General features: G+C 37.5%; 1 protein-coding gene across 2 annotated transcripts in view; it reads right to left on the bottom strand.

The window, feature by feature from the left end:
- Positions 1 to 1,066: 1,066 nt before the first annotated feature.
- LOC139979443 (neurochondrin-like) overlaps positions 1,067 to 21,818 on the bottom strand; it is a 30,127-nt gene continuing 9,375 nt past the window's right edge. Inside the window, exons 6-17 of one of the 2 annotated variants that reach the window (XM_071990229.1) lie at positions 18,786 to 18,913; positions 18,229 to 18,288; positions 16,990 to 17,062; positions 16,214 to 16,383; positions 15,918 to 16,100; positions 13,007 to 13,122; positions 12,124 to 12,370; positions 11,284 to 11,407; positions 9,335 to 9,412; positions 7,889 to 8,026; positions 4,165 to 4,257; positions 1,067 to 3,456 (exon numbers count right to left, since the gene is read on the bottom strand). In XM_071990229.1, the coding sequence (XP_071846330.1) occupies positions 3,383 to 3,456; positions 4,165 to 4,257; positions 7,889 to 8,026; positions 9,335 to 9,412; positions 11,284 to 11,407; positions 12,124 to 12,370; positions 13,007 to 13,122; positions 15,918 to 16,100; positions 16,214 to 16,383; positions 16,990 to 17,062; positions 18,229 to 18,288; positions 18,786 to 18,913 (1,484 nt within the window). In that variant the 3' untranslated portion in view covers positions 1,067 to 3,382. The remainder of the gene's footprint in view (positions 3,457 to 4,164; positions 4,258 to 7,888; positions 8,027 to 9,334; positions 9,413 to 11,283; positions 11,408 to 12,123; positions 12,371 to 13,006; positions 13,123 to 15,917; positions 16,101 to 16,213; positions 16,384 to 16,989; positions 17,063 to 18,228; positions 18,289 to 18,785; positions 18,914 to 21,818) is intronic. The other variant, XM_071990230.1, reaches the window with a different exon arrangement.

Raw genomic sequence — 21,818 nt, 5'->3', positions numbered from 1 at the left:
GCAAATCAAATTTGACTTAAAATATGCACCAGATTGCATTTAAGGACGTTTCAAAACTAAAAAATTGCCAATTAGACCCCTCCCCCATTTCAGTCACCACTTCCAGATCCGTCGGCAAATCAAATTCTCCACACCCCCCCAACAAAAACCCCTTCGCTACGCCCCTGCCTACATTGGAATAACGACCATCCTGACCGGTTTCGAACCCTCTGAGCATACAAACAGGGTCCACAGCCTAGCGGTTATTCATATCTTATATATAGTTTAGAAATATATAGTTTAGAAATATATATATCAAGGAAAGGTCTTTAATTTGCACCTGAAAACAAATCTGATCGACTGTGCCCCACTTTCCCATACATTGAAACATATTTAGACTGTATTATATTGACAATTCAAAATGTATTGATAAGTCGCTATGGGTTAATACAAGCAGTCTTTACACGGGCCAAAGAAGAGTAACATATCGATACACACACACACAATATGCAAACTGGTATTTGGTAGGCAGATGTTGTTTACATCAGTATAATTTGATACCACGATAAACTTTGGAACTTCAAATGCGTGTCATAGTTTTTCGACTTTATTATATAATGATTAATATACTTCGTTCTCCAATTTGTGAATACCTAAAAATAACAACCTTTTAAACTAGTTTGTTAACAAACGTACGTTTTTTTTTGTGATGAAAAATTGCGGCTTCGTTATTTAATGAGTCTACTTTTGTGGAGGTTTTAGGTAAAATATAAGTAACCAGTGTTAAAGAGCTGTGTTATGTTGAACAATATTACGGTACAATTCGTGGTACTGTGGTACAGAATGCACAGGGTCCATTTTGTCGACAGCGTTTTGAAGAGAAGTTGTGCATTGCCACTTCACATGTTCCACTGCTCTTCAAATTTTCTTCTCACCACCACCCCTCACACACAGATTGAACCTTTTTTCCGGTAACTTACCAGAACCACGACTTCAATTACACTCTTAAAAATGTGCACATTTCTTAACACAATGCCTGTATGAATTCAGAATTGCACCATAGATAGTACCAGTGGCAGCGGAACCGGGGGGGCTCAGCCCCCCAATGAAAAAGTTGAGGGGGCAAATGCATGATAAGCCCCCCCAATATTTACCAAGGCTCCGAAACGTGCATCTGCCCATTTTTCAATGCATACTTGTCGATCTGTCCGATGCACACGTATACTATATAGGTGTGATAATTTTAGTAATTGCTGGGGGACCCTCGGCCCGTCCCCTGGCTATAGACCACATTGTCACCCCAACCGCGTCTTCACGCCCCATGAAAAGTGGAAGCAGTGAGTGTGAGTACCGGTAAGCGTAACACAACTTCGTCTTAGGCCAATGACTTGCCTCATTTCAGCCAGTTGTCCAACATCCCCTTACGTAGTGGCGGAGCGTCCATATATACAGTCAGGGGGCAGATGCCCCCCCCCCCTGACGGACTCAAATGGACTGCTGGCGCCCTTTTCAGCTTTTCACTACTTTTCACTTATTCGCGATTATTGACTATTTTATTGTGCTCTCATATACCTATTGACATTTGTCATATTCTGTTGGTGTAATTTTCGGACAAAATGGCGACGAAACCTATTTATTCTCCGTTTATCTGCAAATTAACAAGGCCCGGAAAGGGTCATTTCCTGCAATCTAGGGAGTATCTTTACTCAAAAATTTTCTGTACGCTCCGCGCCAACCTGTGGTGGCGCTCCGCTTAGATAGTGTCGAAAGCGCCCTACAGACCATTCCTGCCCCCTGACCAATACCCCTAGCTCCGCCACTGCCCTTACTACACTCAAAAACGTCTTTGCGAGTACACTGCGAGTAATAGCTACTCTCTTAAAACACCATCGAATATACAAATTACAATGTTTTTACAGACTTTTTTACGTGCAATCTGAGAAATTGCAGGCTTGAGACCCATATTTTAGGGCTAGGTATTCGCAGCATAAAACACTCGGGAAGTGCCGTTTCCGGCCATCTGTGGCTTTCAAAAAACCCAAAATTTTCTTGTACGCTCCGCGCCAACCGATGGTGGCGCTCCCCTTAGATAGTCTCCACACATTAGCCCCCCCAATAATTTTTCCGTTCCGCCGCGCCTGGATAGTACCTATACACAGCAACACAGGCCTATGCAATAATTGTGCTTGCCGCAAAAGTTACTTTTGAACATCCATACCGAAATTATGTTATGATGTTGAATTATGTTATGATGTTGAATATCATTCATTAATCGATCAAATGAGGGGTTTATTTACTATATGTTATGATTTATTGGTAATATTTCACACTGACGTGCTGGTCGAATATTGTACTGTGAAGTGTTTATTTACTATTAGTTATGATTTATTGGTAATATTTCACACTGACGCGCTGGTCATATATGTACTGTGCAGCCTGTGCACAGCTTTACAAATATACATTTGAACATACTCTGTACATAAGGTGAGACTGCTGCATTGTCGTTCATGCAACGACGAATTATCTTGGCATGAGCGAATGTGGCAAATTTGTGATCCCCGCCCCCCCCCGGCAACCCTTTCCATATAAATCCTGTGAACAGCACTCCCCCTGCATCCATGTCTAAGGGGAATCAGAGGCCCACAGAAAGGGGGTCTTGGTTTCCTTGACTGAACTAAGCAAAGTTCCCCGACTTATCGTTTTTGCTAGCACTGACGAAGGTGTGATGCCTATCTTTCCTAAAAAACATTACTACTGCTGATAGAGTCAGATTGTTTAAATTAAATTATGATTAACGATCGAGGTGTTTCATGTCTTATCATAAAACACAGTACTGAATCAGCTGATGTCAACCTGTAGGAAAGTAATTGATATCCTACCCACATCTTTGTAAAGTACTATATTAAACATGAAATGATGCTGCCATCGAATTTGTTCAAATTTTCATGATGGTAATGGCGTGTCTTTTTTCGAACTTGGTGAGTACAAGAAGTTTATTGAAATTAGTGGAGGACAATTGTCATTTGATGTCAACATAACTTAAGACAAAGTCTGGAAACTTTCACCACTTTCCTAAACAGAAACAAATTTTATATTTGGTTCTGGACAAGGTAGATTTAAGAAAACCTTGTCGGGGTAGGTCCACTAATAACACCATACACAGCATCTGTGCAGCTAGTAAGTACAGATGGGGGGAAAAAGTGTGATTGTCGAAATGAGAATGAATATTGATTAATTATTAACTTCACAGAAACAATGTCTTGTGTTATTCTTTACAACGTTTCCAATGTCCCATGTCAACCCCATGTCGCTTGTTATTTCGATGGAGATCACAGCTCAAGTTGTAGCCGAGTGGAAAGTGTGTCCAGCACTGTCGGACACGCTAGGTTCGTCTACTATACAGCTACAGCTGCTGACTGGACGGTTGCTCTATTAATCGCAAAACCAGGGAGCTGACCTCTTCCTCTTGCCGCCAAGCTGCAAATCAACCGCCAGAGAGACTGTTACTGGTATTCAAACGTGTGGTTTCAATATGACTGCACTTCACATACAGGCTCAACCCTCTTACACTCAACCACCCAACGAAGAGAAACTTGGCTTGTTTTCTCTTCTTTCGTTTTTTTTTTCGTTTTTTTTTGACAAATATGGAGATTACTATTAAACTCAAATCATTTTCGTTTTGCAACCCCAAAAAAAGCCCAGCAAAACTATAACTGAAAACATTGCAAATATACCTGTTAATGACAATAGAAACCAGAGTATTATTATTGTATCGAGCTATAGCTGGAAGCAAATGACTGATTCTAAAGCCAACCTTATTCGAGTCTGATTATATCCTGATATAATAAAAGACTAGGCTTTTTGACATAATTTATATTGTCCTTTGAGTTGGCACTGAGGCCACAGCAAAAAAATGAAAAAATAATAAATAGAAGCAATTTTGTGATCTTTCCAAATGGAGTTCAATCAAAGGAAAAGAAAAGATGGCTGTTGTCTGCCAATAGTCCACCATAATTTACATTAAGTTTACAACTGCTTTACAGCACTGCACCTAAGATAAACAAACATATTTATCGACAAAATATGGAAAAAAAATCTTCCCCTTTGCAAAATATCCTTGACTCGTTTCTGATATATTACAAATTTTGACCGATTACGCCGAAAGATAAGAAGGATATGATTTACCGTAAGTCGATGAGTGGGTTATCCTCTCATGCATATCTGACTGTCTTAGACTGGATGCAACCCACCGGTGTGTGAAGATACAGTCTATTAGAGCTGAAGGTAGGAAAATTAATTTATGAAGTGAACAGAAATTCCAACAAAAGCTATTTAAAATATATGTGTTGGCGTTTTCTACAACACTCATATAACCACCGACCATGTCAGTAGTCCTGCCAACTTGTCTTTCACAAGGAAATAAGGGAGACTGACAATTTTCCATCCAAAGAAAATCGCTTCTCCCCCTCCCCTGTGAGGAGGAAAGGAAATATGGTTCAGTCAGAGAAGTTTATAAATTGCAGTTCTAAGTTAGGGAAGAATTAAGCCACTTTAACAGGGTCATAAAAAAGTGAGTTCCTGTGAGTTTCCTTTTCAAACTCACAGGAAGAAAAAATTCAAGAGTATTTATTTAGCACAATCCTTGCATTTAGAATTAATAACAGACCTAATTTATAGTGCAGATATGCCTCAGAATGCAACATTTGATCTTTATTTTGTTGAGAGGAGGGGATGGGGTAAGGAGGAGGGGGAACCCCATCCTTTCAATGACTCCAGGGCCACACCCATCCCTGCTATAAATCAATGTTTCCCTTCTGGCCTCAAGTTCATTAGCTAAGATTAGGAGGATAGCTTTGGTCAGTTCGTAGATCAAGTGATACCTGGAATATCCCAGTGTTTTTGCACCGGGTATAAACCAAGCGAGGGCCAAACCAGCTTGAGACTCCTATTGATAATTTCAATTAGTGGATATATCATCTGTCAGATACAGTGGCGTAGGAAGGTACTTTTGAGTGGGGGGGCTGAAGACTGATGGCCGGCCTGGGGGAGGGGTCTAAGGGGAGGGGATGCCCCCTCCCCTTTGGAATTTTTTTGCATTTCCAGGTGGCCTCAGATGCAATTTGGTGCAATATAGCACACTTCAACCCACCCACTCCATTTTGTATATAATTTTGCATTTTCACCTGGCCTTAGATGCAATTTGGTGCTCCAAATGAGATTTTTTTCTCATTTGGAAATGAAAAAGGGGTTTTTTGACTTGCGAAGCGGGGGGGCGGAATGATACTTCCGCCCCCCATGTTTTTCACTGGGGGGCTGGCGCCCCCCAGCCCCCCCGGTTCCTACGCCCTTGGTCAGATATATCGTTATGTCCATCTTTTATTTTGAGAATTGGTGCCATCAATCATGACGATTTTGTCAGGACTATTTAAATGTAACACACATACAGTGTTAGATCAGCTACTGAGATATGCCTACAGAAAATTCTGAAACAATTCCAACACATTTTCTTGTATAGAATGCATAAATAGACCTGCACCACCAAATAATCCCAATACACAGTTTAATCTTTGCACAATAACTTTGATGTCATCAGCAAGGATAAATGAAGTTACAACTAGAATGTGTTTGTCAAAGATCAGTTTCATGCCTGCTTAGTATATATACTGTACATATACTGTACACTCAGTGGCATACACCTGATTCTAAATTCTCTGGAATGAGGTTAACTGTACATTACTTTTATGTGCACAAAATAGAACAAACTAAATGTATAAAGGAAACTACCGTCACATCTTCATAAAACTAGGGACTGGTTTTTATCATGATGTGACATAATCTCTCAAAAGCTGTTAGAAAATTAGAAAAGGGAAATTGCTGGGTGAAATGATTCCTAGTCACATGGTACACCAGGTGTATTAAACCAATAATCCCCATCAGAAATGGGATAATGTTTGGGTGTAAATGATCCCTAGTAATATGGTACACCAGGTGTAACCAATATACCCCATCAGAAATGGGATATTGTTGGGTGTTAATGATCCATAGTCATATGGTACACCAGGTGTAACCAATATACCCCATCAGAAATGGGATATTGTTGGGTGTTAATGATCCATAGTCATATGGTACACCAGGTGTAACCAATATACCCCAACTGAAACAGGAAATTGTTGGGTGTGAATGCGAAGCAATCGGGAGGTTTGGAGTTCGATACCCGGCCGGGTCATAGTAAGGTGGATTTTCATCCAAGAGCAATCTACTGTTTTCCCATCTGAAATGACTTTCTAAATTGGAAAGGTTCCAAATTTGAGTTAAAACGTTGAATTGCAAGCCACCCAATGTGTCAGTTGTAAAAAATAACTGCTGATTATTATTATTATTATATTGTTATTACATTTATACCCTGCCAGCAGATTTCTACCAGATACTTCTCTAATGGATACTTGGTGATAAAAAAAAAGAAGGGAATTTCAATATTCCAAAATATTGGGGAATAATCCATCCAGTATGACATTGCTAAGTGATTTGAGGTCAACATAAGTCAAGGTCTGAAAACTTTGTGAACATGATTATTCAAAAAGAAACATCCTTGTCATACTTAGGATGTAGATCCAGCCAGGCGCGTAGCCAAGGGGAGGGCGAAGGGGGCAGCCGCCCCCCCCCTTGAGCATATTTTTTATATTTTTTTAAAATGTTTTTATGATATCGCTAGTAATTTCAAAATAGAAAATGCTACGATGCAACTTACAAGGCCTGGGAAGTGCCATTTCCAGCGATCTGGGAGGCATTTTCAGCCAAAATTTTCAACAGTAAAATAGCCAGACAGGAATTCAAATCTGCTTCAAAGAGTTGATTCTCTTTTGCTGGGCGATTTAAATACACTCAAATGTCCCTTATCAGTTTTCACATTCTGTGAGCTTCAAGTGGTCAACAGGTTAATATCTCAAATGGTCTCAAAATTGGCTCTGGGAGTCACCAGGTTATCTCAAAATGGTCGCAAAAACTGTTGGCCTTATTCTCTGTGATTTATACTAGGGTGACTGTTGGTTTGACAGTAAGATGTGAAAATATTTCACAGTGAATAAAGTTCAATAAACAATGTCATGTAACTCTTTTTCATAAGTAACAATTATTAAAGAGATGGTTGGTGGCAAACCTGCTTTGCTAGCTCAAACTTGGGTAAATGAACATGTCAATGTGCCCATACGTCGAACATCTGTGTAGTTGTATTCCAAAATGGGAGACTGTTCTTTCAGGATAGTGAACATTTTGGTATAAAAATTCTACACTGTAAAGTCCTCACCAGTGAATTAATTTGGTTGATGCCCACAATGGAGTGCTACAAATAACAGCTGGGAATCTCTGATCCTGCCTGGTTCTCACTTAATCTTTGGAAATATTTCAACTCACTTGCTGTTCATTAGGCAGATAGCTTAAAGGCATTGAAGACTCGCCCAAACCGCGTGCCGCCCTGTGAAAAAGTTAACTTTCCGTTGCTTGCAAGTGAAGTTCTTCTCGTCGCTACAAAATGCAGACAGTAATGAAATGTGATACCTTGTTATCTTTAGCTGGACCCTGAGATGTCCATCGCTGTATCGTTTGTACACTGTGCTGTGGGTATTGACCGCAGCTGAATGTACTGACTGTACACTAGTGTCTAATTACTGACGGTAGCAAGCTGTGTGTGTATTTTCTGGGATCGATGGTGGTGTCTAACACTTCTGTTACACCTCATTCGAAACTAGGTCAGATCACCGGCATTAGACGTTTCTTTTTGCACGAGTCTTCACACCCTTTGGAATTTGGAGCAAATAATAGGGCAAGGGATCACAAAGCCAAATGGCTTTCTGGTTGCTTTTTGTTTCTTAACCTTTCATTGGCATAGATGTAAAATAGATATTCTACTCACATTGTAAAGTTAGGCAAAGAAGATTTTTCAATGTTTCCTCATCAATGGTAGGTTCCAGTTTTCCTGGTTTACTTCTTAAGACATCAGCCAATAGGCTTCCTATTCTTACTACAGCATCTTGCATTGTTCCCTCAAATTCTAAAGTACAATTTTGAAAAAATGATCAGGAAAGGGATAGAAAACACAAGACTGCAAAAAAAAACTGGAAAAAGGATTGGAAAAAGATTTTTGTTTTTTAAAGGTTTTGTTGGCATACATTGCAAAGAATATTCTAGTGGACAGTATTCACACAGTTAAAAGATAATATTTGAATTTTATTTATAAGATAAATCCTTCATACTTAAAAGCAAAAATGGATTTTATTAGTGTCATCATGGCATGATGTTGTGCAGAAACTTTTCTTTTCTTTTTTTCCGTATGTTTGACTTCTTTTTTAATTGAGATTACGGCTATTATCAAACTTTAGAAAATCCACATCCTGCCCACCCCCCCCCCAAATATAAGACCCTGCTATGATGATGAACATTCACTTACAGATGTTCAACTCGGATGGTAAATTTGGAGAAGATCCACAATCTGCCACCACAGTTGCCCTTTTAGGCAAAATGACCATTATACTAATTTTGCACCAACAAAATGCTGAGATGCATCATTCTTATTCTTCTGTGAATGCTAAAATTGATAGTCAGGTACTAGAATATGTTAATGATAACTGTCTACAAAATGACAAATTGCTACTACTCCTCAGGGTAGTAATGAGATGAATTTCAATCTATAACTACACAGTGAGTAGCTAATAATTTTGTGAGCTACTGTACTAACATGATGTCAAAATTCGACAAGTAGTCAGTTTACCTATTTCTGCATTTTGTTAGCATAGATATTAGACATTTTTATTGTTTTCACAAAACTAAATCTCTTAATTTGATAACTGAACAGCTTGACATTTACAGACACTGTAAACGTTCTAATTGGTTTAGAAAGGAAGAAGATAATGCATGAGTAGCATTGCTCAACCTTTTGCAAGTCAATACTGTACGTTATCTATTATTATACAACACCTAATTGTATTCTGGTCATTTGATTGGTCAATTGCTCGTTGATTGCATGCAAAATCCGCTCTATTCCACTCTATGAAATAGAACCATGGGTTATACTTTTTTGATAGCACTTTTTTCAATGGTAAGAGAGCAGAGAAACCTGTCTGTACAAAACAATCTGTTGCATCAGTGCATTTTACATCCAATTATATCCAAATTTGAAGGTGTTGTATAAAACAAATAATGAATGGTTTCCATCCATTGAAAGATGTAATTTGTTCCATTCAACGAGGCTGCGCCTCGTTGAATGGAACATTCCATCTTTCAACTCATGAAATATTTGCAATATTGCACTCGTAACCATTCATTATTTGTATACCAGTATTGCAAGCTCTGGCTGTCTCACCTTTGACGACAGGCTTAATCCTCAGTAAAGATACAAAGACCAATCCAATGTGAAGAAGAAACGTCTGGCTTCGATTTACTGAAAAATAATTCAAAAGAGAAAGAGAAATGTATCAATTCAGTTCTATAATAGTTGTAAAGAAGCTGGTGATGATAAGAATATAATCCACTGACAACAAAATTATGGTCGTAATCAACAAAATCGGTTTATTAGATAGAATAGAAACTTTGATGCACTGAGAATAAAATAGGAATATTGAAAAATGATCAAGACAGAACTTAAAAGTGGCATGCAGTGAAGTTTCTTTTCTAATTTGTAGGCTTTACTTGAGACTATAAAGATAGCACATACATTAAAACACAGACGACGATGGATCCAGGGTTTTTAAGAGGAGGTGGTGTGGTAATGAGGTCATTGAAGCCAACACAACCTATGCCCCCACTCCCATCCACCCACTTCATCCATGCCTGAAAGGGCATATTTTACCAGCATATGTAAGAAAGCAACAGATCTCAATTGCATTTAAGTAATATCTTTGATACCTTTAAACACTTCTGGACTTTCCCCACCATTGTCAATTATTGCGATGAACATAAAATCACAATCAATTTTGCTTAATTCCAGAGTTTTTCAGGGAATAAGTGTACACATTTTGAATTATAGCATTTGTAATATTTGTGATTATTTGGCCACCTTAAGCTGTTGCTAAGCAATGCTATACCCAGAGGTGTCAACATTAAAGGCCACCCCAGGGAGGGAAAAATATGTCACAAGGCACCTATTTTAAAGCCTTTATCCCCCAAATAAATTTGTATAAATGAAAATGAGAATAAATTTTTTATTCATATCCATGTTTCCTCTGACCCCCTAATTGACCCTGGACTCTGGAACTGTACCTCAGACCCCCCCCCCTTTCACACATGTCAGTTCTGGCTATAGCAGCTAAAATAATTTCCTTTAATATGACTGCTTCAATCTTTCCCCTCAACTGGGGCAAGCAACTGTTAATAGACAGTAATCAGATGAAAACAACAACCAATTATAATAACTGTTCTGTATAATCCAGGTACAGCTGGATAAAATGTATCATCAGCCTTGAGATCAAATTATTGTATTAACATTTTCCAACTATATCATGTATTAAACACTCTCTTGTAATGACATTGCCACAAACTAACAATCTGCACAGTATGTGTTCACATAATGAGAATTTTCTAATATGTTTCTACACAAAATCAAGTCATTACCATATCGATGACCATTATACTGTACAATAGATAACCACCAACAAGAGGTTTTACAAACTTCTTGATAACAACTGATTCGTTAATGTTGCACTTGCTTTAAAGGTCATCTCTGCATTGCCCCATCCCTCCAACTTCTCCACTATCCCTCCAACTTCTCCCCCATCCCTCTAACTTTTGCCCACCCCTCCAACTTCTCCCCCATCCCTCCAACTTTGACCCCATCCCTCCCCATTCGACCCCATCCCTCCAAGTTCCCCCATCCCTCCAACTTTTCCCCCATCCCTCCAACTTCTCCCCCATCCCTCCAACTGCTCCACATCCCTCCAACTGCTCTCCCACCCCTCCAACTTCTCCCCCATCCCACCAAGTTTGACCCCATCCCTCCCCATTCGACCCCATCCCTCAAACTTTCCCCATCCCTCCAATTTCTCCCCTTACCAAACTGCTAGAAAGTCAAAAATAGTGACCATTTGTGTTAAAACTTCGACGAGCTTTCTACTATGTACAACCTTCTCATCAAATTTCAATGACAGAGACATTTAATTGTCCTATTTCACACTCGCCAATGTCTGAAAATACATTTCAGGGGTCAGGATCTGCTGGACATTAGTTTTAGCAATTTCTAGCATGCTACACTGCCTTGTTGGCAATAATGGCCATATCAAGTGTTCTGTTTGAAATGAAATCAACATTTGTTTTTACCTGATGACTTCAATTCAGAGCTCAGGATTAACAACAAATTTCTACTTTCATCAGATTCTCTCACAAAGGAAGGATCTTGAAGAATCACATTTAAGAAGATATTACTCAAGGTGATAATGCTGGTCTGAAATGAGATTTAATAAGAAAGATGTTTACGTGAAAATCAGAAATCCACCCACACACACAAAATAATGAACCATACCGTAATCTTATGTCACAAAAAACAGTGTCAAAAATATAAGTAAATAAATACAATATATGTTGTCAAAGTGACATAACAGCTGCTTGCTCAAAGCAAACTTCAACATGTAACAACTGGAAAATTATAATTGTATCGTGTCTCTCTGTTATAGACCAAAATCAACTTTATAGCTGAACTATATTCTTTAAAAGTTGGAAACCAAACAGAGGATATTATGGAAGGAAAAACATGCAAATTATGGCAAAGACAAAACCACACCAGGATTTCACTAATGAGTCAACAGCTACTCAATGCTGTGTCAGCTTCACCTACCTAATGCCTGTACATCTTAGATTGTGCTCAAAACTTGGTATGCAAAGGAACTTTCCCCAAGGCTCTCAAACCATGTGTACCTTACAGTGAAATGCTTCACCTAATTTGATGGTAGCATCTACCTAACATCATATTAACTCCTGCATGCAGCTCAGAATAAGTTGCTGGACATTTTGCTAACCACTTGCAACCGATGTGAACGGATGCTACTACCCCTCTTTATTATGGAAATGAAACAAGGCAAGCATTCTCAAACACTCAATCTTGGTGCAATTTCTATTAGGTTACAATAATCTGGTGAGTAGATATTAAGATCGTAATTGTACCTCGACGGCAGGACTCCCTGCATCTAAAGTTTTCTTTTCCAAAAGATGATTGGTGTAGCTAACCAACATGGAAAACCCTTGGTTGTGTAATACGACATCCCTCGACTCCTTCTCGGCGGTGAGATGACAAAGACCGGGCAAAAATAACTGGATGAGATCCTCTCTCAGTTGATGATAAAACACATTACTTGGCAGATCTATTTCCTTGGAATTATCTTCCAAACTATGTGATGTTAATGAGCTCTTGCTTTAAAACAAAATTGAAAGAATAAGAGTGTCATTAGTGTGTTTTTTAAGAGGAACCCAAGTCAAAGCTCTCCCACTTCAAATGATTTAATAATTAGCGATTTTAGCTATATTCTGACATGTCCCTGCAAGAAAAAATCAAGTAAAACAAAATGAGATTATCCATAAATATCAAATTGATTAATTTATCTTCTGCCACAAAAAAAGAGTGAAAAAAATACCCATAATGATATGATGCTATGCTACAAATTTCCATGAGAAGTTGTACGTCTTTGCATTAACAAACAATCGCTATAGTTACCAGTGGTGACTTACAATGGGCATGTAAATTGGAAAAAGGGGGAGGAAGACCAACTTCATCTTGAGCTTTAACTAGATACAAGAACATCCTGTTTTGTGCCTTTCTTTCAAAAGTGGATTCTCCAGCCAGTATATTTTGGGTTTGGCAATAAAAAAACTTACAACTTCCATTGCCTCTAGGTCTCCAATGTAGGCTATGCCCTTGACCTGAAAATAAAGTGCTGCCATAAAAATGTGCATCATTACCTAATAAATCATTCCTTTTGAAGTGTGTCACCCATGTACTGGTACTGTTAACAGAAAGTCTGTAAACAGAGGTACAAAGCATGGTACTCACCAGAAATCAATGAGAAGTGGCAAAAGTTCAAAAACATCTGACTTCAGTTGTGCAGTTTCTTCAGCTAGCCACATGAAAAGCGCCCTCAGACAGCTAACAACCACTGGATCAATGAACTGGAGAGGAAGAATTCTACATGAAAGGTTGACCGTGTAAATTCATTTCAAGTACATATATCAGCTAGACTAAGAAATATGTAGAAAAACCTTAAAAATTCATACATGGAAACACATAATACATGGTTCTATTTGAGGCAGAATTAATTGCATCCATGTCCTGCATAAACTTTGACTCCTAGGTTTACTGTGTAAATTCATTTCAAGTACATATATCAGCTAGACTAAGAAATATGTAGAAAGACCTTAAAATTCATACATGTAAACACATAATGCATGGTTCTATTTGAGGCAGAATTAATTGTATCCATGACCTGCATAAACTTTGACTCCTAGGTTTACCGTGTAAAATTCATTTCAAGTACGTATATCAGCTGAGCTATGAAGAAACATGTAGAAAAACCTTGAAAATCATACATGTAAACACATAATACATGGTTCTATTTTAGGCAAAATTAAATGTATCCATGACCTGCATAAACTTTGATGACTAGGTTTACCATGTAAAATTCATTTCAAGTACATATATCAGCTAGACTAAGAAATATGTAGAAAGACCTTAAAATTCATGCATGTAAACACATAATACATGGTTCTATTTGAGGCAGAATTAATTGTATCCATGACCTGCATAAACTTTGATGACTAGGTTTACCATGTAAAATTCATTTCAAGTACATATATCAGCTAGACTAAGAAATATGTAGAAAGACCTTAAAATTCATACATGTAAACACATAATACATGGTTCTATTTGAGGCAGAATTAATAGTATCAATGACCTGCATAAACTCCTAGGTTTACCATGTAAAATTCATTTCAAGTACATATATCAGCTAGACTAAGAAACATGTAGAAAGACCTTAAAATTCATACATGTAAACACATAATACATGGTTCTATTTGAGGCAGAATTAATTGTATCCATGTCCTGCATAAACTTTGACGACTAATATTTGGAACATTGAATGGAATTTCTGCTTAAACCATTCATCTTTAGAAATTGTAATCACTTATTACCTATTCAATTAAAGGAGATGTAAAGGAGATGAGCAATAATGATATCAGAGGCATCAAAGTGATCAAAGTGGAAGTGCAATATTTTAATTCAGACACTGTAACAGTTAGTAACTTCACTACAGTAACTATAGATGTTGTTATGAACTCTGCAGGTACTGTAAGTAGGAGAAAGCTGCTTAAGAATATCCTAGGGATAGCTTAAGGGGATTAAAAAGCTGGGATTACTTAGACATGTAAAAACTTGCTAATAGGATTAAAGGATAGAGCGAGAGATCAGGAGAGGAAGGTACAGTAGAAGGGTTTATGGCTGTTGGGCTGTGGCTTTTGTGAGGTGAGAAGCGAAGAGTTATGAAGTCTGCAAGTAAGGAGGAGAAAGCTGCTTAAGAATGTCCTAGGGATAGCTTAAGAGGATTAAAAAGCTGGGATTACTTAGACATGTAAAGACTTGCTAATAGGATTAAACGATAGAGTGAGAGATCAGGAGAGGAAGGTACAGTAGAAGGGATTTGGCTGTTGGGCTGTGGCTTTTGTGAGGTGAGAAGCGAAGAGTTATGAAGTCTGCAAGTAAGGAGGAGAAAGCTGCTTAAGAATGTCCTAGGGATAGCTTAAGGGGATTAAAAAGCTGGGATTACTTAGACATGTAAAGACTTGCTAATAGGATTTAAGGATAGAGTGAGAGATCAGGAGAGGAAGGTACAGTAGAAGGGTTTATGGCTGTTGGGCTGTGGCTTTTGTGAGGTTTGGAGCAAAGAGTTATGAAGTCTGCAAGTAAGGAGGAGAAAGCTGCTTAAGAATGTCCTAGGGATAGCTTAAGGGGATTAAAAAGCTGGGATTACTTAGGCATGTAAAGACTTGCTAATAGGATTAAAGGATAGAGTGAGAGATCAGGAGAGGAAGGTACAGTAGAAGGGTTTATGGCTGTTGGGCTGTGGCTTTTGTGAGGTTTGGAGCAAAGAGTTATGAAGTCTGCAAGTAAGGAGGAGAAAGCTGCTTAAGAATGTCCTAGGGATAGCTTAAGGGGATTAAAAAGCTGGGATTACTTAGGCATGTAAAGACTTGCTAATATGATTAAAGGATAGAGCTAGAGATGAAGACAGGAAGGTAGAAGGGTTTAGGGCGGTTGGGATGTGGCTTTTGTGAAGTGATGAGTGAAGGTATTAACGAGAGACAAGGAAAGGCATAAGCCGAGGTTGTGTGATAGCGGTGATAGTGTTGGAAGGTAGCAGAGGTTTTTGATGAAGGCTTGATGTTTTGTGATTGTGAAAGGAAGCAGTGGCTTTTTGTGCAGTCCGATTAAAAAAAGAAGAAAAGCATCGAATAACACTATCCTGAACTTATTATCCCAAACAACCTAACAGATGCCTCCCTTAACCTTGGACAGTCTTTTCACTTAGACAATTGTAAACGTTAGTGAAATGAGATGATTAATTTAATAGTGAATAAAAACTACATATCCGTTGGGATGTAACCTCTGTTGATAGGTACCTCAGCACCCCCCCCATAGTATAGGTATCATTACAGTATCCATAGGAAGGGGTAGGGGTCAATTAGGTATACAAAGGAGCAACAGGAATTTGTAAACAGTAAACGATCTGCTCAACACTCTTCAGAATGAACAACTAGTCAAATTTGGAGGTGTGTATGTGTGTCTGGTAGTGGTGGGGGGGGGAAGGGGGGAGGCATGATGTAGTGAAATTCACATGTTCGTGATTTAATACAGCATGCATGACTTGTATAACAAGAAAAAAAACCCTAAATAAATCATATTTTCTGACCTGTTCTTTTGTGACAGATTTTAGGTGGTAAGTGGCTGCTCCAAAGGCTGCAGTAAGAACAGTGTGTAATTGGTATATCACATCCCCTCCAAGATTTATCTCCTCCGTGTTACACACCATAAGCTGGATACATCGTTCCAAGATGGTGAAACAGCAACATAGTACTGCCGCCTTTGACAGTTGCTATGGAAATGGACAGCAACAAATAGAACTATTAGTTTATAGTGCAAGTGCACAAGTATTACACAAAACTCCAAAGAAAGCAAAGAAAAATGAAAAATGGTGTTACAATTTACCTTTTCTTGATTCATAGTTTCAAGGATCATTCTGACTTCTACGCTTGCTAAATTGACCAGTAACGGGAAGAATTTTTCATCTTCTTGGTGTCCTTGTAGCACCCACGTAGCACCATAGTGGTGCAGCATGGTAGCGGCTAACTGTAGACACACATCTCTGTGGTCCTCACCTGTGTGTTAATATAAGATAGACAGTGAAACCCATGATGTACTTTATCAAAATACATCAACCTTTAGCCACTTTTATTCAAAGCAGCTTTTCCGTTCAGTTGCCAATCACCGACTCTTTCACCCTTCGAATCAAAGAGCATCATTTAAAATAATGCAAAAATAGTTGCAGGTGATCAAAAAAATTCAAAATGTCTTTCATTTTTTTCTAAACAAGGAGAGTGTTTATCTTGTCGTAACTACTGACACTTTCTCATGGCTTAAGTTTTTGTCCAGACATTTCTTATAGATTATGAATACCATTAAAAAAAAGGCAAACTTGAAAATAGCCGCATGTTTGAACCGGAGTTCATAATTTGAAAATTTAATCATACTAAACTATTACGGGACTTTATCATCGTTAAGGGGTGAACAGTTGCAATTATCAAATTAAGAAGTGATCCAATCTGCACGAAAAAATATTGGTTATGACTTTAATATGAATTTCATCCCTTACGCAGTTGTTAAAGAAACAAGATGATTCAATACAAGAAATCTACAATATAGAGTTTATCTATTTTTTTCTACTGTAGATACAAATAATAGCTTGATTTCCTTTGTTTCCTTACCTAGCTTGTTCCTGAGGACACCTGATATCGTATCACGTATTCTCACCGCCCAATCCGGCACTGCCGCAGGAACCTGATGAGATATTGAAAGGATATATCAGACTATCATGTAAATAATAGTAACAGCTCAAGTCATCAAAACATATAATTAATATAATTATGATTCTATAGTGGATGAAAAAAGCAAAGAAATTTATTGACTAGAATTGTAATTAAACCAGTGATCTCTGGGCTACAAGTCTAGTACTCTACCAACTGAGCTAATCCAGAACTTAGTTGGAGGAGCCAATCAGAAGCCAGAGTAACTTGCATACTGTGATCATGCTCCTGTTTTATTCCATACAACCCAGAAAGTGGCAGGGACAGGATTTCATGAGAACTTCAGCTTTTTATATATAAAAGTAAATGAAGAATTATTCATTTACTTATATATTATTACACAGAACAGAATTTCATTGCACTATTACTATTATGAGCAGTAACAACTTAATAACGAATAACATTAACACTGGTATAATATGCTTAAAATATGGACAGATGATGAAGTTCTGCAACCAACCGGGTATGCATCCGAACCACATAGTATTATAGAATAATATTGTATCATATAATATAATACAATAATATTTACATAGAATCATTCTATAATATTGAATCATTATAATATAATATCAAACATCCACAATAATATTGTACAGTAACATATTGTTATACCAGTTTTGCATAGAATCATATTGTATCATTATAATATAATATCAAACATCCACAATAATATTGTTGCATATTATTATACCGGTTTTACATACTATTATACAATAATAATATTGTATCATTATAATATAATATCAAACATCCACAATAATATTGTTGCATATAGTTATACTGGTTTTACATAGTATCATACAATAATATTGAATCATAATAACATAATATAAAACATCCACAATAATAGTGTTGCAAACAGTATTACATGAACAATGATATATTTTGTTAACAATTACAGTATATTGTGAATTCATTTAATATTACAGTACAATAAATATTGTATACTAGCATATGAATCAGCTGGAATTTTACACTGACTACATGTTTAAACTTGTTTTGACGATTTTGTGAGTAACTCAGGGTTCTGTCTCTCTGCTAAATGGTAGATGGAATAAATTTCTACCTTTTCTGGTATACAAAAGAGATGGACTGGAGAAATGGATATTAAATTGTATCAGGAAAAATTATACTTACTGTTGAAGTGACCGACAAAAGTGAAGTCAATAGTTCACATGTTTTGAACTTTTCTGCATCCTGTATCAAAGAAATGTAAAAACCATTAATTAAACATTTGGAATGTGGACACACTTTTATCACATTAAAATACTGTTTAAAAAGTTGAAAGAAGAAAGAAAAAATTTGACGTCCTATATATGCCCTGGTATGATTTTAAAACTTATGAAACACAATGTCTTGAGAAGTTAAAGAGTTTGAATTGTCTTGTATTTTATCTATTCTGTGTGAAGAAATCAAATTTTGGGGACTAGATGAATTTCATTGATTGTATTGTAATGAGTCCATTACTAACAGTACAGTTATATTATGCAGGCAGGATAGGTAACTATTAACTACTTGTTGTGTCTTCTCCCTACGTCACTTGATTGGACAGCTTCACAGCTCTGTCGGCAGTATTGCTCATACTCGCATCAAATAGACACCACATGGGTCTCTTGTGATGTCAGTCACGCATACGTTTTCACAAATTTTCAATCCTCCCCGAAAATTTGCAAATGAAATGAAAATATTAATACCTGAAATTGATGGAAATCTACAGCTAGCTTTTGAAAGAGACTGCTCAATAGATCTGAATGAAACATCCACATGTCATCACTGTTATGGTAGAGAAGACTGGATAGAATAGACAGACTTCTGTCATGACCTTGGGTGAAGAAAGTAAAAGGTAAATTTTAAAAGGAATAAATTAATCCAGTATTGCATCACAAAATTTTCTACACAAAATGGTCAAATTTACTACACAAAATCAAATATGTATCACACTTTCTTTACACAGGATCCATAGTATTTTATTAGAGACAAATTTAAGAGCCTTCAAAACTGCTTCACAAAACAAACTTGAACATAAACTCATTCCCTGCATCATGATGAAAGTACTTTGTGATAAAAAAATTAAATCATGTATACACATAAAAGCTTTATGAACCACAACCACTGTGGGGAACCAGCCTTGCTAATAATCCTTAATAGTGTTCTGTTCTATGCCTTACATGGATAACAGATGTACTGTACGGTATATCGAGTGTTACTATTTTCATATTTGCAGTTTGCATATATCTGTTACCTTCCTGTCATTCTGTTTTACATTGTCAATATACACCATGAACAGAAGCTGTGTAGTATTGTATGTGCACTGTGCTGTTAAGGGGTATAGGCATATTCCTGTACTGTACCAGTTGACTATACTGCATGCAGTCGCTGGGAACTCTCTGATGAAAACCTTATATGCTCACATTGTACGATATAACTGTGTGACCCTGCCTACTTCAGGTCTGGTCACGAGTATCTTATTATTGTGACATGTCACAGAACATGTTGATGACATAAACATACTTCCAAGAGCCTTCAGAGTGTGCACATGTTCTTTTTGCCAACTCTTGCTTCTCCTGGAATTAGTCCCTACACCACCTCCCACTAATGAATATTCCATTTTGACCTTACCATACAAGGACTTGAAGAATTGATCATATGGTATTGGTATACTTAATTTATACTGTCATTATATGAAACCAGTTGTGATCATTTATAGGTCATCAGCCATTTATCTTTAACATCTTTCCTCAATTTGATGACTTGTACATGTTCATCATTAAGAGACACAAAGATATTGTCTGTTGGGTTGTAATCAGTAAAGCTGTATGAACACATCAAGAAATAGCGAGACACTTGCAGATTGACTACCATAGAGCTAAATCCTTCACTCTGTTGTCTCCCCCCCCCCCTACTGGTCCCATACATTTATTTCAAAAATTGAATTATTTTATTCATTTTGATGAGTGCAGAGTAGATTTGTTACACATTTACAAAAGCTTTCTCCTTTGTGTACCACATTGCCCTTGCACTCCTTTGTATGGATACTGTTATTATGAGTATACAGTACCAATGGGAGGATGGGGGTACAATCTACTCCCCTCTTAATATGGACTAGTTCAATGTATGTAGTTGGTTGTAGTAAGTTAGGTCAAAGTTGACAGTAGAGAATATCCCCTTCCCTGTCATTGTTACTATTAAGTAACAGGAGGCATGGGTATCATCAATCCTTTTGATTTTGCTTCAACCCTTCTGGTTTGAAAGCTGACAGCCTACTTACAGATGGCCCATCCATTGTACCCTGTACGTACGTAGCATCCCGTAAGGACTGCAAACAGCACACCACAACACAAATGATACCTGCTTTAACAGAGCAAAAGTTTGTCGGATGATGTATGTGTTATCTGGGTATCGAAAGATCTTGAGCAGAATGTTAGCAGCTGACTATCAGCCAATCAAATCATCAGATAATTTGTTTCATAGAATATCATGAAATGATGACTTCTCTTGAATGACATTCAGTTGTCCAAATCAGAGCGTGTTAGCCTGGGTACCAGCATTGGGGTTTGCATGATACGTGATTGTGGATTTTTTGCCACTGATTTTAACAAACAAATTATATTGATCAAACATGGGTGATTAGTAGACTAGTATTTTCTTATATTCACAAGTAAGTTTACAGATTATGCATGTGTTATGGGAAAATCATGGTAAACTGCAGAATCCCTATATGGAACGTACAACACAGATTTTGTTTTTGTTGGCAGGGCCTTATCTTATATTCCTATATATTTTTTTATATTTTGTCCCTGTTGATATTGGTCTGAATGCACAGAAGCGTTGTGCTTTGCTGAAGAATGAAAGTATGTATCAGGTTGTTTCAAGTCGGTGGTTAAGAACATAGGTTCCTAAGCACCAAACAGATTTCGTATTGGGGTTGGGGGGCGGGCAAGACAGCCTGAGGCCAAAACAAAAGTTGTCAAAATTCACCAACTTTACATGTTAAAAAAGGTATATTTGAAAATCATTCTCTGAAAATTATGGGGGGCCATGCCTCCGCCCCCACCCTGGTCTCGATGGCTCTGGAGATGTCATTTCAAAGTCTATATGGTTGGTTTCATTATAGTTTCGGTTTGTTCATGGAGTGACGAAAAATTTTACGACCTGCTCTCTTTCTCTTCAGTACAAAAAAAAGTATGGCATAAAGGTTTGAACACGCTTGTCGCACCTGCATACACAGTACCTGGACTGTAAAAAATATGAATTAATGGCAAAATCCTGCATGGTGGGGAGTACTCCTATAGACTGATGTCCCACCTGCTTTTCCATATATCTGGAGAAGCCTTTGAATGGCTCTCATCCGCTCACGTTATTGAAACCGGTTAACCGAGAATTGTGCACCGGCTGTATGGGCCGAAATGTTGGGAAATTTAACGTACTTACTACAGTAGCTTTGGGATCACATCACAATTGATATCTTTTGTTTTTAAATTGCATCTATTAATCTTTAAATATTACAGAAAATCATCACCACAGTCTAATTTCAAATGCGAATAGATGTAGCTTGCGGGTCAGAAAGGATATTTTAGGGGATGGAAACTGCTACTTCTGAGCCCTTAAGATCAGCTGATCAGAATCAGAGTATATTTTTTTGGGGCCTACGGTACATAGGAAATTTATTCAGTGCATTCTATTCAGCTTGGGCTAAGTCTACCATCTGGGACAAGATAAACATCAGC

The sequence above is a fragment of the Apostichopus japonicus genome, chromosome 14 (genome assembly GCF_037975245.1).
Source record: "Apostichopus japonicus isolate 1M-3 chromosome 14, ASM3797524v1, whole genome shotgun sequence".
NCBI classification, from domain to species: domain Eukaryota; kingdom Metazoa; phylum Echinodermata; class Holothuroidea; order Aspidochirotida; family Stichopodidae; genus Apostichopus; species Apostichopus japonicus.
Note: the sequence above shows the minus strand (reverse complement) of the source record. Positions and strands in the feature narration are given on the sequence as shown.